Source organism: Hyla sarda, unplaced genomic scaffold, assembly GCF_029499605.1.
Source record: "Hyla sarda isolate aHylSar1 unplaced genomic scaffold, aHylSar1.hap1 scaffold_3026, whole genome shotgun sequence".
NCBI classification, from domain to species: domain Eukaryota; kingdom Metazoa; phylum Chordata; class Amphibia; order Anura; family Hylidae; genus Hyla; species Hyla sarda.
In genome coordinates this window covers 4283-18556 of record NW_026609744.1, presented here as the reverse complement: position 1 = coordinate 18556, position 14274 = coordinate 4283, and the positions used below count along the sequence as shown (strand labels likewise).

The 14274-nt window shown below is 53.6% G+C and overlaps 1 protein-coding gene across 1 annotated transcript; it reads left to right on the top strand.

Annotated features, from left to right (window-relative positions):
* The first annotated feature begins 287 nt into the window (after positions 1 to 287).
* On the top strand, positions 288 to 13473 carry CUNH11orf58 (chromosome unknown C11orf58 homolog). Its single transcript, XM_056553419.1, has 4 exons — positions 288 to 400; positions 8805 to 8865; positions 9086 to 9195; positions 11600 to 13473. Exons 1-4 carry the CDS (start codon positions 386 to 388, stop codon positions 12068 to 12070), a joined length of 657 nt encoding a protein of 218 aa, XP_056409394.1. The 5' UTR covers positions 288 to 385; the 3' UTR covers positions 12071 to 13473.
* The last annotated feature ends 801 nt before the right edge of the window (positions 13474 to 14274 follow it).

The window sequence follows — 14274 nt, the reverse complement described above, 5'->3', positions numbered from 1 at the left end:
TCACCCTCCGCCCCCCCTCTCGCCCGTCTCACCCTCCGCCCCCCCCCCCGCCCGTCTCACCCCTCCGCCCCCCCCCCCGTCCTTCTCACCCTCCGCCCCCCCCCCCCGTCCTTCTCACCCTCCGCCCCCCCCCCCCCGTCCCCCTCACCCTCCGCCCCCCCCCCTCGCCCCCCTCACCCTCCGCCCCCCCCCCCCGTCCCCCTCTCACCCTCCGCCCCCCCCCCTCGCCCCCCTCACCCTCCGCCCCCCCCTCTCGCCCGTCTCACCCTCCGCCCCCCCCCCCCGTCCCCCTCTCACCTGTCTCCTTCTCTTACAGGAGGGCAGTACTAGCTGGGAGAAGGCAGATCTTGGAAATGAGGAACGGAGGCAGAAATTCCTGCGGCTGATGGGGGCCGGAAAGGTGAGAACAGGAGCGGGCGGGGGGGGGGGGGGGGTGTGGGGGTGTGGAGCGTCCTGTGCGGTGTCGGCTCTGCTATATCCAGGCAGGGCTGGGCTGTGACCTTTGACCTGATGGGGGCTCCACTCTCCCTCCTCACTGCACCATATGTTACCTCGGTCACTTGCTCGAGATTATCCAGGAATAGAAAATCAAAAATAGCGCCACCCCCTGTCCTCAGGTTGTGTGTGTGGTATTACAACTCTATTGAAGTGAATGGAGACAAGTTGTAATACCGCACACAACCTGAGGACAGGGGAGGCGCTGTGTCTGGAAGTAATCAGCACTGTTTGTCTATTCCCTGAGACCCCCTTTATTCAGCTGTTATCATTTTCTTTTTAAATGGCCCAAAACAACAAATCAGCGGCCATCCGGAGCGGCGCAAATTATGTAACCTCTCCATCTCTCCTGCTTTCCCGATTACTGCAAATATGTCAGATGAGAGAATAAAGCTGGAGGTAGGAGTGCCCCTTTATATGGGAGATCCAGCTAAAATCCTTAGGCTGCAAGGGTCTGGAAAATAGAAGAAAGCATTCCTATACTTACCCAGCCCTGAACCCCCAACACAAGCACTGTGTGCAGGACGGTGTCTCCTCCAGTGATTGGCTGATCCGGCAGGTCCTGCACACAGCGCTCGGAGCAGAAGGCTAGAGGCATTGGCTGGAGACTGGGGTAGGTGAGAGGGTGGAGGGGGGTAAGTATAGCGGGAACATGTGGGGTCTTTCTCTCCGGTTGATTCTATGCATTCTCATTTCTAATTGTGCTGAGTGGGCGGAGTCTTCCTGGAGTGAGGTCAGAACTTTGCTAGGGAGATGTCAGATGTCTCCCTTGCTGCACCCCCTCCTTCCCTCTCACAGCATGAGGATCACACAGGGGAGGAGGAGAGACTGCAACCTCATCTCCCTCCCCCCCCCCCCCCCCAATCTTCTCCTCCACTGACTGCAGTCTCATCCCCCTCCTCCCTCTTTCTCCTCAGTTACTGAATGCAGCCTCATCCCCCTTCTATCATCTCCTCAGTTACTGACTGCAGCCTCATCCCCCTTCTATCATCTCCTCAGTTACTGATTGCAGCCTCACCCCCCTCCTATCATCTCCTCAGTTACTGACTGCAGCCTCACCCCCCTCCTATCATCTCCTCAGTTACTGACTGCAGCCTCACCCCCCTCCTATCATCTCCTCAGTTACTGACTGCAGCCTCACCCCCCTCCTATCATCTCCTCAGTTACTGACTGCAGCCTCACCCCCCTCCTATCATCTCCTCAGTTACTGACTGCAGCCTCACCCCCCTCCTATCATCTCCTCAGTTACTGACTGCAGCCTCACCCCCCTCCTATCATCTCCTCAGTTACTGACTGCAGCCTCACCCCCCTCCTATCATCTCCTCAGTTACTGACTGCAGCCTCACCCCCTCCTATCATCTCCTCAGTTACTGACTGCAGCCTCATCCCCTCCTATCATCTCCTCAGTTACTGACTGCAGCCTCATCCCCCTCTTTCTCCTCAGTTACTGACTGCAGCCTCATCCCCTCCTATCATCTCCTCAGTTACTGACTGCAGCCTCATCCCCTCCTATCATCTCTTCAGTTACTGACTGCAGCCTCATCCCCCCTATCATCTCTTCAGTTACTGACTGCAGCCTCACCGCCCCTATCATCTCCTCAGTTACTGATTGCAGCCTCGTCCCCCCCCTCCTATCATCTCCTCAGTTACTGACTGCAGCCTCACCCCCCTCCTATCATCTCCTCAGTTACTGACTGCAGCCTCACCCCCCTCCTATCATCTCCTCAGTTACTGACTGCAGCCTCACCCCCCTCCTATCATCTCAGTTACTGACTGCAGTCTCACCCCCCCTATCATCTCCTCAGTTACTGACTGCAGCCTCACCCCCCCCCCCCTATCATCTCCGCAGTTACTGACTGCAGCCTCACCCCCCCCTATCATCTCCTCAGTTACTGACTGCAGCCTCACCCCCCCCCCTATCATCTCCTCAGTTACTGACTGCAGCCTCACCCCCCCCCTATCATCTCCTCAGTTACTGACTGCAGCCTCACCCCCCCCTATCATCTCCTCAGTTACTGACTGCAGCCTCACCCCCCCCATCATCTCCTCAGTTACTGACTGCAGCCTCATCCCCCCCATCATCTCCTCAGTTACTGACTGCAGCCTTATCTCCCCCCCCATCATCTCCTCAGTTACTGACTGCAGCCTCATCTCCTCCATCATCTCAGTTACTGACTGCAGCCTCATCCCCCCCCCAATATCATCTCCTCAGTTACTGACTGCAGCCTCACCCACCTCCTATCATCTCCTCAGTTACTGACTGCAGCCTCACCCCCCCCCCGTCATCTCCTCAGTTACTGACTGCAGCCTCACCCACCTCCTATCATCTCCTCAGTTACTGACTGCAGCCTCACCCCCCCCCCCCGTCATCTCCTCAGTTACTGACTGCAGCATCATCCCCCCCTGTCATCTCCTCAGTTACTGACTGCAGCCTCATCCCCCCCCCCAATATCATCTCCTCAGTTACTGACTGCAGCCTCACCCACCTCCTATCATCTCCTCAGTTACTGACTGCAGCCTCACCCCCCCCCCCGTCATCTCCTCAGTTACTGACTGCAGCATCATCCCCCCCTGTCATCTCCTCAGTTACTGACTGCAGCGTCATCCCCCCCCCATCTTCTCCACTGACTGCAGTCTCATCCCCCTCCTCCCTCTTTCTCCTCAGTTACTGACTGCAGCCTCATCTCCCCCCATCTTCTCCTCCACTGACTGCAGTCTCATCCCCCTCCTCCCTCTTTCTCCTCAGTTACTGACTGCAGCCTCATCCCCCTCTTTCTCCTCAGTTACTGACTGCAGCCTCATCCCCTCCTATCATCTCCTCAGTTACTGACTGCAGCCTCATCCCCTCCTATCATCTCCTCAGTTACTGACTGCAGCCTCATCCCCTCCTATCATCTCTTCAGTTACTGACTGCAGCCTCACCGCCCCTATCATCTCCTCAATTACTGACTGCAGCCTCATCCCCCCCTCCTATCATCTCCTCAGTTACTGACTGCAGCCTCACCCCCCTCCTATCATCTCCTCAGTTACTGACTGCAGCCTCACCCCCCTCCTATTATCTCCTCAGTTACTGACTGCAGCCTCACCCCCCTCCTATCATCTCCTCAGTTACTGACTGCAGCCTCACCCCCCTCCTATCATCTCCTCAGTTACTGACTGCAGTCTCATCCCCTCCTATCATCTCCTCAGTTACTGACTGCAGCCTCACCCCCTCCTATCATCTCCTCAGTTACTGACTGCAGCCTCACCCCCCTCCTATCATCTCCTCAGTTACTGACTGCAGTCTCATCCCCCCCTATCATCTCCTCAGTTACTGACTGCAGCCTCACCCCAATATCATCTCCTCAGTTACTGACTGCAGCCTCACCCACCTCCTATCATCTCCTCAGTTACTGACTGCAGCCTCACCCCCCCCTGTCATCTCCTCAGTTACTGACTGCAGCCTCACCCCCCCCTGTCATCTCCTCAGTTACTGACTGCAGCCTCACCCCCCCCCTCCTATCATCTCTTCAGTTACTGACTGCAGCCTCACCCCCCCCTCCTATCATCTCTTCAGTTACTGACTGCAGCCTCACCGCCCCAATATCATCTCCTCAGTTACTGACTGCAGCCTCATCCCCCCCCCAATATCATCTCCTCAGTTACTGACTGCAGCCTCATCCCCCCCCCAATATCATCTGTTACTGACTGCAGCCTCATCCCCCCTCCATCTTCTCCTCCACTGATTGCAGTCTCATCTCCCTCCTCCCTCTTTCTTCTCAGTTACTGACTGCAGCCTCATCTCCCCCCATCTTCTCCTCCACTGATTGCAGTCTCATCTCCCTCCTCCCTCTTTCTCCTCAGTTACTGACTGCAGTCTCATCCCCCCCTATCTCCTCAGTTACTGACTGCAGCCTCATCCTCCCCCTCCTATCATCTCCTCAGTTACTGACTGCAGCCTCATCCCCCTCCTATCATCTCCTCAGTTACTGACTGCAGCCTCATCCCCCTCCTATCATCTCCTCAGTTACTGACTGCAGCCTCATCCCCCTCCTATCATCTCTTCAGTTACTGACTGCAGCCTCACTTCCTCCTATCATCTCCTCAGTTACTGACTGCAGCCTCATCCCCCTCCTCCCTCTTTCTCCTCAGTTACTGACTGCAGCCTCATCCCCCTCCTCCCTCTTTCTCCTCAGTTACTGACTGCAGCCTCATCCCCCTCCTCCCTCTTTCTCCTCAGTTATTGACTGCAGCCTCACCCCCCCCCTATCATCTCAGTTACTGACTGCAGCCTCACCCCCCCTATCATCTCCTCAGTTACTGACTGCAGCCTCACCCCCCCCCCTATCATCTCCTCAGTTACTGACTGCAGCCTCACCCCCCCCCCCTGTCATCTCCTCAGTTACTGACTGCAGCCTCACCCCCCCTGTCATCTCCTCAGTTACTGACTGCAGCCTCACCCCCCCCTCCTATCATCTCTTCAGTTACTGACTGCAGCCTCACCCCCCCCTCCTATCATCTCTTCAGTTACTGACTGCAGCCTCACCGCCCCAATATCATCTCCTCAGTTACTGACTGCAGCCTCATCCCCCCCCAATATCATCTCCTCAGTTACTGACTGCAGCCTCATCCCCCCCCCCAATATCATCTGTTACTGACTGCAGCCTCATCCCCCCCCCATCTTCTCCTCCACTGATTGCAGTCTCATCTCCCTCCTCCCTCTTTCTTCTCAGTTACTGACTGCAGCCTCATCTCCCCCCATCTTCTCCTCCACTGATTGCAGTCTCATCTCCCTCCTCCCTCTTTCTCCTCAGTTACTGACTGCAGTCTCATCCCCCCCCTCCTATCATCTCCTCAGTTACTGACTGCAGCCTCATCCCCCCCCTCCTATCATCTCCTCAGTTACTGACTGCAGCCTCATCCTCCCCCTCCTATCATCTCCTCAGTTACTGACTGCAGCCTCATCCTCCCCCTCCTATCATCTCCTCAGTTACTGACTGCAGCCTCACCACCCCTATCATCACCTCCTATCATCTCCTCAGTTACTGACTGCAGCCTCATCCCCCTCCTATCATCTCCTCAGTTACTGACTGCAGCCTCATCCCCCTCCTATCATCTCTTCAGTTACTGACTGCAGCCTCACCCCCTCCTATCTTCTCCTCAGTTACTGACTGCAGCCTCATCCCCCTCCTATCATCTCTTCAGTTACTGACTGCAGCCTCACTTCCTCCTATCATCTCCTCAGTTACTGACTGCAGCCTCATCTCCCCCCATCTTCTCCTCCACTGATTGCAGTCTCATCTCCCTCCTCCCTCTTTCTTCTCAGTTACTGACTGCAGCCTCATCTCCCCCCATCTTCTCCTCCACTGATTGCAGTCTCATCTCCCTCCTCCCTCTTTCTCCTCAGTTACTGACTGCAGTCTCATCCCCCCCCTATCATCTCCTCAGTTACTGACTGCAGCCTCATCCTCCCCCTCCTATCATCTCCTCAGTTACTGACTGCAGCCTCATCCTCCCCCTCCTATCATCTCCTCAGTTACTGACTGCAGCCTCACCACCCCTATCATCACCTCCTATCATCTCCTCAGTTACTGACTGCAGCCTCATCCCCCTCCTATCATCTCCTCAGTTACTGACTGCAGCCTCATCCCCCTCCTATCATCTCTTCAGTTACTGACTGCAGCCTCACCCCCTCCTATCATCTCCTCAGTTACTGACTGCAGCCTCATCCCCCTCCTATCATCTCTTCAGTTACTGACTGCAGCCTCATCTCCCCCATCTTCTCCTCCACTGATTGCAGTCTCATCTCCCTCCTCCCTCTTTCTCCTCAGTTACTGACTGCAGCCTCATCACCTCCTATCATCTCCTCAGTTACTGACTGCAGCCTCATCCCCCCCCCTCCTATCATCTCCTCAGTTACTGACTGCAGCCTCATCCCCCCCCCTCCTATCATCTCCTCAGTTACTGACTGCAGCCTCATCCCCCCCCCCCTCCTATCATCTCCTCAGTTACTGACTGCAGCCTCACCCCCTCCTATCATCTCCTCAGTTACTGACTGCAGCCTCATCCCCTCCTATCATCTCCTCAGTTACTGACTGCAGCATCACCCCCCCCCCTCCTATCATCTCCTCAGTTACTGACTGCAGCCTCATCCCCCCCCCTCCTATCATCTCCTCAGTTACTGACTGCAGCCTCATCCCCCCCCCCCCTCCCATCATCTCCTCAGTTACTGACTGCAGCATCATCCCCCCCCCCCCTCCTATCATCTCCTCAGTTACTGACTGCAGCCTCATCCCCCCCCCTCCCATCATCTCCTCAGTTACTGACTGCAGCCTCATCCCCCCCCCCTCCTATCATCTCCTCAGTTACTGACTGCAGCCTCATCCCCCCCCCCTCCCATCATCTCCTCAGTTACTGACTGCAGCCTCATCCCCCTCCTATCATCTCCTCAGTTACTGACTGCAGCCTCATCCCCCTCCTATCATCTCCTCAGTTACTGACTGCAGCATCACCCCCCCCCCCCCTCCTATCATCTCCTCAGTTACTGACTGCAGCCTCATCCCCCCCCCCCTCCTATCATCTCCTCAGTTACTGACTGCAGCCTCATCCCCCCCCCCCTCCCATCATCTCCTCAGTTACTGACTGCAGCCTCATCCCCCTCCCTATCATCTCCTCAGTTACTGACTGCAGCATCACCCCCCCCCCCCTCCTATCATCTCCTCAGTTACTGACTGCAGCATCATTCCCCCCCCCCCCTCCTATCATCTCCTCAGTTACTGACTGCAGCATCATTCCCCCCCCCCTCCTATCATCTCCTCAGTTACTGACTGCAGCATCATCCCCCCCCCCCTCCTATCATCTCCTCAGTTACTGACTGCAGCATCATCCCCCCCCCTCCTATCATCTCCTCAGTTACTGACTGCAGCCTCATCCTCCCCCTCCTATCATCTCCTCAGTTACTGACTGCAGCCTCACCCCCTCCTATCATCTCCTCAGTTACTGACTGCAGCCTCACCCCCTCCTATCATCTCCTCAGTTACTGACTGCAGCATCATCCCCCCCCCTCCTATCATCTCCTCAGTTACTGACTGCAGCATCATTCCCCCCCCCCCTCCTATCATCTCCTCAGTTACTGACTGCAGCCTCGCCCCCCCCATCATCTCCTCAGTTACGGACTGCAGTCTCATCCCCCTCCTCTCCCTCTGTCCTTTCCTCGGTTACTGTGGAGGATGCCTGCAGCGGACTACAAGTGCCGCAATAGAATCCTACACCAGATAGACGGTGCGGATGTGTAACAATTAGAATAATACAGGAATATAGGTCACTACTGTGGTAGATGTATACAATGACATTGGCTATCCCTCAACACTGATGTTAAAATTGAGACATTCGCCAAGGTTTCTCAAATGGCACGGGACCTAACTCTAACCTACCTGTGCGTGATAAGCAAAAACCAGGGGCCAGTGGGCAATTACAGCAGCACTAGGCCGACATGCAGCCTCCTCCCAGTTCCCTCCAGTGTGACTGATCACATACAATGGGAGGGGGAGGAGGCTACATGCCCCACCCAAGTTGGCTGATATAGGTGCCGGCCTCACAGGTGCCACCATAATGCTGCCTGGAAAATGTTCAAGGCGCATTACATATGGAGTTTACACACCTCCAAGTATTCATTTTTAAACCACAACAAAAAACATAGTCTCAAATGGCTGGAGGTGCTCAACCCCAAATGCAGTTGTGTATTTATACTGGGGGAGCAGATCCTGCCCTTGTGGTCCGTTGCTAAGGGCGATCCCCAGTATAAAAATGCATACAATGGAGCTTGTAGCCTCTCTCCCTCCTCCCATTGTGTATGTGCTCAGTCACACTGGAGGTAACTGGGAGCAGGCTGCACGTCGGCCTAGTGCTACTGTAATTGCCCACTGGCCCCTGGTTTTTGCTTATCACGCACAGGTAGGTTAGAGTTTGAGAAACCTTGGCGTTGGTGTGTGGGCTCTGGTGTGTCCTTCATATAAGGATATACTGGCGTTGGTGTGCGGGCTCTGGTGTGTCCTTCATATAAGGATACGCTGGCGAATGTCTCAATTTTACCATCAGTGTTGAGGGATTAGCCAATGTCACTGTATACATCCACCACAGTAGTGACCTAAATTCCTGTATTGAACGTTCCTCGGTTACTGTAGACAATCTTCTTACTGAAGGAGGAGATTGTGAATATTTACAGTGTGTGGCCCCTCTTCTGGGCTGTGTAGATTTGGGGGGTGCAGATCATGTCACGTGTCCCCCCCCCCCACCCAATATATATATATATTTGTATATTTGATTTCCAGAAAGAACACACGGGGCGACTCGTCATCGGAGACCACAAGTCCACGTCCCACTTCAGGTCAGGTAAGGAGCCATGACCATAGACATGAGTAGGAATTAGGAGCCCCCCAAGCCCCCCCCCCCCACCTGTTCACCTATAGAGCACCCTCTGTGTACTGTAATGGTTGAGCAGGTCATGTGCCGCTGTGGTCTCCTCCATCATTGGGCCGGGCCCCTGTTAGTCCTGTGTTTTTGGTTTCTCGGGGCCCCACTACCTTGTAATCCGGATCTTTTGCTTCCACAGGAGACGAGGATCGCAAGATGAATGATGAACTGGAGCATCAGTACCAGCAGAGCATGGACAGCACCATGTCCGGGAGGAACCGGCGGCACTGCGGGCTGGGGTTCAGTGAGGTAAGTGCCGGTAGTTGTGGCACATGAGACTTCTTATTCACCACATTGGATTCTTACAGTGCCGTTCTTTATCTTCAGATCTTTGGTTAGATGAGCACCTGCTGGTAGGACCACAAGTCCCAGCATTGTGCCTCTTAGTTCTCCCTTTAGGAACTTCTCTTCATGTTGCCCCCTTCCCTCTGTTTTGTAATGTTCTTGATTAACCTTTCATGGACAGTATGAATCCTCTGGAGGAGGCTGACAGGCCTTTAACTGTGTAGGTATGCTGGGATTTGTAGTTTTACCACAGCTTGAGGCACACTGATTGGGAAAACACGGTTATAGGGGTCAAAGTATGGCGATTTAAGGTGCTGCTTTTAGATTGGATCAGCTGGGGGGATGAGCTGATGGCTGCAGGTCTGGTTCTCTACCACCAGGGGATGCTCCTTGTCATTATGATTGTCCGATGACATCATGAGTGGACAGAGGGGGCGCTGTGTCTGTAGACCCTATAACACTGCTGTAGACACGTGTAGTTATCGTCTGGTGACACCATGAGTGGACAGAGGGGGCGCTGTGTCTGTAGTCCCTATAACACTGCTGTAGACACGTGTGGTTATCGTCCGGTGACATCATGAGTGGACAGAGGGGGTTCTGTGTCTGTAGACCCTATAACACTGCTGTAGACACGTGTAGTTATCGTCTGGTGACACCATGAGTGGACAGAGGGGGCGCTGTGTCTGTAGACCCTATAACACTGCTGTAGACACGTGTAGTTATCGTCTGGTGACACCATGAGTGGACAGAGGGGGCGCTGTGTCTGTAGTCCCTATAACACTGCTGTATACACGTGTAGTTATCGTCCGGTGACATCATGAGTGGACAGAGGGGGTTCTGTGTCTGTAGACCCTATAACACTGCTGTAGACACGTGTAGTTATCGTCTGGTGACACCATGAGTGGACAGAGGGGGCGCTGTGTCTGTAGTCCCTATAACACTGCTGTAGACACGTGTGGTTATCGTCTGGTGACACCATGAGTGGACAGAGGGGGCGCTGTGTCTCTAGTCCCCATAACACTGCTTTATACATGTATGGTTTATCGTCCGGTGACACCATGAGTGGACAGAGGGGGCGCTGTGTCTGTAGTCCCTATAATACTGCTGTATACACGTATGGTTATTGTCCAGTAACACCATGAGTGGACAGAGGGGGCGCTGTGTCTGTAGTCCCTATAACACTGCTGTATACAGGTATGGTTATCGTCTGGTGACATCATGAGTGGACAGAGGGGGCGCTGTGTCTGTAGACCCTATAACACTGCTGTAGACACGTGTAGTTATCGTCTGGTGACACCATGAGTGGACAGAGGGGGCGCTGTGTCTGTAGTCCCCATAACACTGCTTTATACATGTATGGTTTATCGTCCGGTGACACCATGAGTGGACAGAGGGGGCGCTGTCTGTAGTCCCTATAATACTGCTGTATACACGTATGGTTATTGTCCAGTGACACCATGAGTGTACATACGTGTATACAGCAGTATTATAGGGACTACAGACACAGCGCCCCCTCTGTCCACTCATGGTGTCACCGGACGATAAACCATACATGTATAAAGCAGTGTTATGGGGACTACAGACACAGCGCCCCCTCTGTCCACTCATGGTGTCACCAGACGATAACTACACGTGTCTACAGCAGTGTTATAGGGTCTACAGACACAGCGCCCCCTCTGTCCACTCATGATGTCACCAGACGATAACAATACGTGTATACAGCAGTGTTATAGGGACTACAGACACAGCGCCCCCTCTGTCCACTCATGATGTCACCAGACGATAACCATACGTGTATACAGCAGTGTTATAGGGACTACAGACACAGCGCCCCCTCTGTCCACTCATGGTGTCACTGGACAATAACCAGAGGGGGCGCTGTGTCTGTAGTCCCTATAACACTGCTGTATACACGTATGGTTATCGTCTGGTGACATCATGAGTGGACAGAGGGGGCGCTGTGTCTGTAGTCCCTATAACACTGCTGTATACACGTATGGTTATCGTCTGGTGACACCATGAGTGGACAGAGGGGGCGCTGTGTCTGTAGTCCCTATAACACTGCTGTATACACGTATGGTTATCGTCTGGTGACACCATGAGTGGACAGAGGGGGCGCTGTGTCTGTAGTCCCTATAACACTGCTGTATACACGTATGGTTATCGTCTGGTGACATCATGAGTGGACAGAGGGGGCGCTGTGTCTGTAGTCCCTATAACACTGCTGTATACACGTATGGTTATCGTCTGGTGACACCATGAGTGGACAGAGGGGGCGCTGTCTGTAGTCCCTATAACACTGCTGTATACACGTATGGTTGCCCCATCTGTCACTTTGTATACTCTTGACATCTTTTTCTCTTTGTAGCCGGCTGCAGCGGTAGAGAAGACGCAGTCTCCTCCGCAGGACCCCCTGCAGGCAGAGGAATCCTCCGACTCCAACTCCAGTGACTCTGAATCGGAAAAGGAGAGCGAGGACCGAGCCGAAAGCCCCACCGCCACCAAGAAGAGCGAGGACCGAACCAAAAGCCCCACCGCCACCAAGAAGAGCGAGGACCGAACCAAAAGCCCCACCGCCACCAAGAAGAGCGAGGACCGAACCAAAAGCCCCACCGCCACCAAGAAGAGCGAGGACCGAACCAAAAGCCCCACCGCCACCAAGAAGAGCGAGGACCGAACCAAAAGCCCCACCGCCACCAAGAAGAGCGAGGACCGAACCAAAAGCCCCACCGCCACCAAGAAGAGCGAGGACCGAACAGCGACCGAGGAGAGCGACGACAGCGACAAGAAGGCCCGGGCCAACTACAAGATGCAGTTTGTCAAGTCCAGCGGATTCTGACCCCGTAGATTTTTTGTGGGGTGCGATTTCCCCAGGGGCCCCCCCCAGTGTGGACAGGAAAGGTAAATGCAGAAACATTTCTGCAGCGGAGCTCCCCCATAACGTGGTCTACACTGGGGTCCGGAGCCTGGCAGAGGGTAACGCTCAGGGATGATACGGTTCATAGGGCCCTGTGGATGGACCTGCTGGGACGAGGACTGTTCTACCGCGGTCGCACGCGTTGCAGTGTTTTTTAGCGGATGATGGGGGTGACGCTCGCAGGTTTATTTTTTATACTTATTCTGTGGAAACTACATTTTCTTCATTTGGAGATTTAATTTTAATTTTTTTTTTGGCTTTTGTGGTTGAAATAAACCTGGAACGAGGTGGCGGTTTTTCTCAATGGTTGAATGGTCACCGTGTTGGATACTGCGGTCATGTGAAGGTGGAATGATCCACTTTGTTTCTGGGAAAGCTGGGTGACGCCCAACATGGCTGCCCTCACTGGCCCTATGGTGGGTTATCACCCAGCTTTCCCACCTATGGATATTTTTTTGTAAACATTGTGTAGTTCCCAAACTGTGTGACTCCAGCTGTTGCAAAACTACAACTCACAGCATACCCAGACAGCCGAAGGGCTGTCTGTCGGTTTTATAGCATCCACACTGTCTCTGAAAGGTAATTGAAGGCTTCCCACTCATCGTAGCAGCCCGGGCATGCTGGGAGTTGCCTCTAGAACAGTGTTTTGCAACCAGGGTACCTCCAGCTATTGCAAAACTCCCAGCATGTCTGGACAGCTGAAGGCCTGTCTGCCTTCTCCATTGCATCCACACTGTCCCTGAAAGGTAATTCAAGGCTTCCATCTCATCTCAGCAGCCCAGCCATGCTGGAAATTGTCTCTAGGGCAGTGTTTCGCAACTAAGGTGCGTCCATCTGTTGCAAAACTAAAACTCCAGCATGCCCGGAAAGCCAAAGGCTGTCCGGGCATGCTGGGAGTTGTAGTTTTGCAGCAATTCTGTGTAAGTTTGAATCATGTGACATATGTCTGTGACAATAGAAACCTGGCCAGGATACGTTTCACATGGTTAGGGACCATACGGACGCAGTCACATGTCATAGGTGTCCGCCCCTCGGCAATACCAGTTCCTATTGACACAGAGCGATGGAGTCCGGCAGCCATATTGTCTATGCCCCGGGCTGATTGTATATGTATATTGTTATGTAACGTAATTGGCAGTGAGGTTGTATTGTGACTTGACACCAGTCGCCATCATTGACCTCAATGCAGATCGTGTCCCGCCTCGTCCTCCTGGCCATTGTGTCTCATAGTCCCAGCTGTCATAAAGATGACGACAAATTGCGCAAACGTTTTGGTTACACAATCTAAAGTATATTCTGAATGGTGTAGATTAAAAAATAAATAAGCAACGTGCCGCAATGTCATTTGTAAAATTGACGTCCATTTCAAATTTGGCGCTGTTCTGCAATAATGAGAAGGAGCTTCCCGCTTCATCTCTGTAGTTTGTCTCCAGTGCCGGACCCAGGACTGTCGCATAGCGGTATTCTGGAGGTGGCGGTGACTTATATGATTAGTGAAATGTGACCGTGAGAACGGCGCCCAATTTAAAATACATGTTAATTTGAGAAATTACTATTCTGCACGGTGCTGCGCTATGATTGTATAAGGAGTTGTAGTGTGTACGATGGCCACTCAACTTTCTGTTGACTCCGCATGTCAGAGGAGAGAAGGTTGGGCAAGTGCCCCCCTGCAGAATACATGTATATGTGGGGGCTGGGCTCCTAACCGACCGCAGCCATATAGCTCCTATACACATCAGAGCAGTGTTTCCTAACAAGTGTGCCTCCAGCTGTGGCAAAACTAACTCCCAGCATGCCCAGTAGTTTTAGGCACCTTGGTTGGGTAACACTGAAAGGAGAAGTCCGGCGGAAATTAACTCCTCCCCTAGCCACAGGATAGGGGATAAGTAGCTGATTGCTCAGTGAGGGGCGCGTGTCGCCTGCTGGTAGATTGCACGTGTTCCATCCATGTCTATTGCAGCGCCAGTCATGGCGGAGCTGTACTTGGGTCTTTTCAGCACTCCCATAGAAATGAATGGCGCGCGTGCCGTCTGCAGCACACAGGGGTCTGTCCTGGTGATTGTGGGGGGGCCCAGCAGTTGGACCCCCGCGATCAGCTACTTATCCTGTGGTTAGGGAATTAGTTT

Coding starts and splice junctions, on each gene's coding strand:
- CUNH11orf58 (XM_056553419.1), top strand. Junction 8,866..9,085: donor CACGTCCCACTTCAGGTCAG/GTAAGGAGCCAT, acceptor TTGCTTCCACAG/GAGACGAGGATCGCAAGATG. Junction 9,196..11,599: donor GCGGGCTGGGGTTCAGTGAG/GTAAGTGCCGGT, acceptor TTCTCTTTGTAG/CCGGCTGCAGCGGTAGAGAA.